This window comes from Littorina saxatilis, linkage group LG2 (genome assembly GCF_037325665.1).
Source record: "Littorina saxatilis isolate snail1 linkage group LG2, US_GU_Lsax_2.0, whole genome shotgun sequence".
NCBI classification, from domain to species: domain Eukaryota; kingdom Metazoa; phylum Mollusca; class Gastropoda; order Littorinimorpha; family Littorinidae; genus Littorina; species Littorina saxatilis.
This window is the reverse complement of record NC_090246.1, coordinates 30,358,362-30,360,861: the sequence shown is the minus strand read 5'-3', so window position 1 is coordinate 30,360,861 and position 2,500 is coordinate 30,358,362. Positions and strand designations below refer to the sequence as shown.

At 39.5% G+C, this 2,500-nt stretch overlaps 1 protein-coding gene across 2 annotated transcripts in view; it reads left to right on the top strand.

Annotated features, from left to right (window-relative positions):
- Nucleotides 1–2,500, top strand: part of LOC138958726 (tensin-3-like) — a 321,810-nt gene that overhangs the window by 9,518 nt on the left and 309,792 nt on the right. The window contains exon 1 of one of the 2 annotated variants that reach the window (XM_070329990.1): nucleotides 1,815–1,895. The exons of the other annotated variant lie outside the window; for it this stretch is intronic. Within the exon in view, the coding sequence (XP_070186091.1) occupies nucleotides 1,815–1,895 (81 nt within the window). Of the gene's footprint in view, nucleotides 1–1,814; nucleotides 1,896–2,500 lie in introns of those variants that run through there. 2 annotated transcript variants of the gene reach the window in all.

The window sequence follows — 2,500 nt, the reverse complement described above, 5'->3', positions numbered from 1 at the left end:
GCTTAGTCAGAGTTAAGCAAGGAAGTGTTATGTAGCAACTAACATACTTGCGTTTAGGAAGTGAAATACTTTCGTTGCACAATGCTTGCGGTTGTGGCACTTAACATTGAACGCGTGAAAACACTTGGCAGTTGTTTACTACTTCTGGATTTTTTTTGTTTCTTGTTAGAACCCAGTGGTCTTGTAAGATCGTTTTGCTGAATGGTTGTAAAGTTGGCTTCTTGTAGGATGTATGTTCCCTTGAGTATTTTTTATTTTATCTTATTTATTTACGAGGATTTATATCGCGCACGTATCTCACCACACAAGGCGACTCAAGGCGCATGTCTACCTATTAATGTACCTGTTCCATCATTGTCAAAATTGAATTAATTTCACATAGATCGGAGTTCATTAAAAACAAAGAATTCTCCACGTCTTGCCCTTATCCGACATGTTTTAACAAATGATTTTACTTCCTCTGTCCGTCTGTTCGTTCCACTTTGCGCCCAGTCATGTACCTTCTGAAAAAGGTACATGTATTAGAAAGTAACAGGTTCCTAAATTATATTGCCATTAGATATTATAATGCAAAAAAAAGAGAGAGAGAGAGAGAGAGAAAGAGAGAGAGAGAGAGAGAGACTGAGAGAGAGAGAGAGAGACAGAGAGAGACAGAGACAGAGAGACGGACAGACAGACAGACAGACAGAGAGCTACTTGCGTCTACAGCTTACATTCATACACTCCTGACTGAGCATAACCATTCAGTGTTTTGCACTGTCACACTTTGGTCTACTTATATGGATGAACACTTGATAACCACGCATAAGTATCCCACCAGTCAAGGGGAATCATGAAGTCTAATGACCTGAATATTTATTATGCTTGATAGCTTGTTACGTTGCACCAAATCTTTCTAGTGTATTTTTTGCAATGAATAGGCTAACTACAGCCAATGGTTGTGCTAATAGAAGAAAATCCCAATGCACGTAAAGTAGGAAGGAATACGATGAAATGAAACGCAAATTTATAGCTAAGCAGCACTCGCTATAATTAAATATATGTAGTCCACACAAAAACTACGCTTCCCAACTGATTTCCCAGCACCTAGATTGGAAATCCCCATATTTTTAGGAATAACCTCATTTTGAAGTATTACACGATGGATTCAGATCAAAGACTTCAGATGCACCATCCAATCAGTTTCTTGTAAATATGTAATGACGAAATAACGAGAAGCTTTTTTTAGGAAAACGCTGGAAAATTCTGAAAGAAAACATTGTTTGGGTTTCTCGATCCTGGTGAAGATAAGTCTTTTTGACAGGCAAGAGCTGATATGATAGTACGCTATCATGCAGGTTATTTTTGTTATTTTGTTGTTACTTGTAAGTGGGGATTGATTGTATCCGGCAAGGGTTTTGGGATGACCTCGACAACAATGACGTAGTTTCATCCGTGTTGCTTTTGAGCACATGTCATAACAGCATCATTAAAAACACCTCTGTGTTCCCACGCCGACCCTCAACGTGCATTCACATGGAATCAACTCAATCGGATTCGGAGTCGCCGAAAACTGGCAAGGGAGGCAAGCTGAGTGTTATATAGACAGATTTAGCGTTCTTGCGACAGAGTTGAGTGACTTTGTGATGGGAGTGCCAGACTAAAAGGGAGACTATATTGTGAAGACAAGAGCTGTGTTATTAATAGTCCTCGCTATTGTCCGACTGCGCTGAGTGACTTATCACCGTGTCTTGTGACTGATGAGCTGTCGATAGTGCACGGGAAACCATTACGCACATTGGTGGCACTGCATAGTGTTGGATGAGTTGGTGTAGATGTTGATGATGATGATGGCGATGACGATGATGTCAACAAAGAAGAAGAGAGTGCGTTTCGCGTCGACGAGCATCTTGGAGGTTAGATTTCTCGTTTCCTTGTATCTTTAATGTTGTGGTTTCTTTTTCTAAATGTTACGATTTCGAAACAGAGAGAGTTTCGGTTGAAGTGTCAAGTAAATTCAGAAGTATTGTTCTTTGCAGATAATTGGCATTTACCGCAAACTCGAAGGGTCATTAGATATTTTTGGGTAATTCTCACGAGAAGAATTTCGAAAGAAAAGACAAAAGGCGTACATTGACGAAACTAAGCAATCAACACTATTTAAACGACCAAACAATGATGCTGTGACTTGCGTAGTGTGTAGACAGCTTCAGTTCATGGCCATCGGCAGCTTACAGATGCCTAAAACGCCATTAGGTTTGTCGACAGATTGGCACAAAGGCGTTTGTTGTAATCATATAGAATTCATTTTGAAAAGCGATGTTTACGTTACCTTTGGCTAACCTAAACAAATTGCGTTTGGTGTCTTTACCAGATAACCTTATTTGAGACACACAGAAGTAACTTGAGTTAGTATGTACACGCAATGAAACGAACATCCGATTTATATTTGTTTTACCACTGTGTGCGTGGAAAGAGAATTTTCCATTTTCAGCAGTTTGAACATATGATCATGTACGTA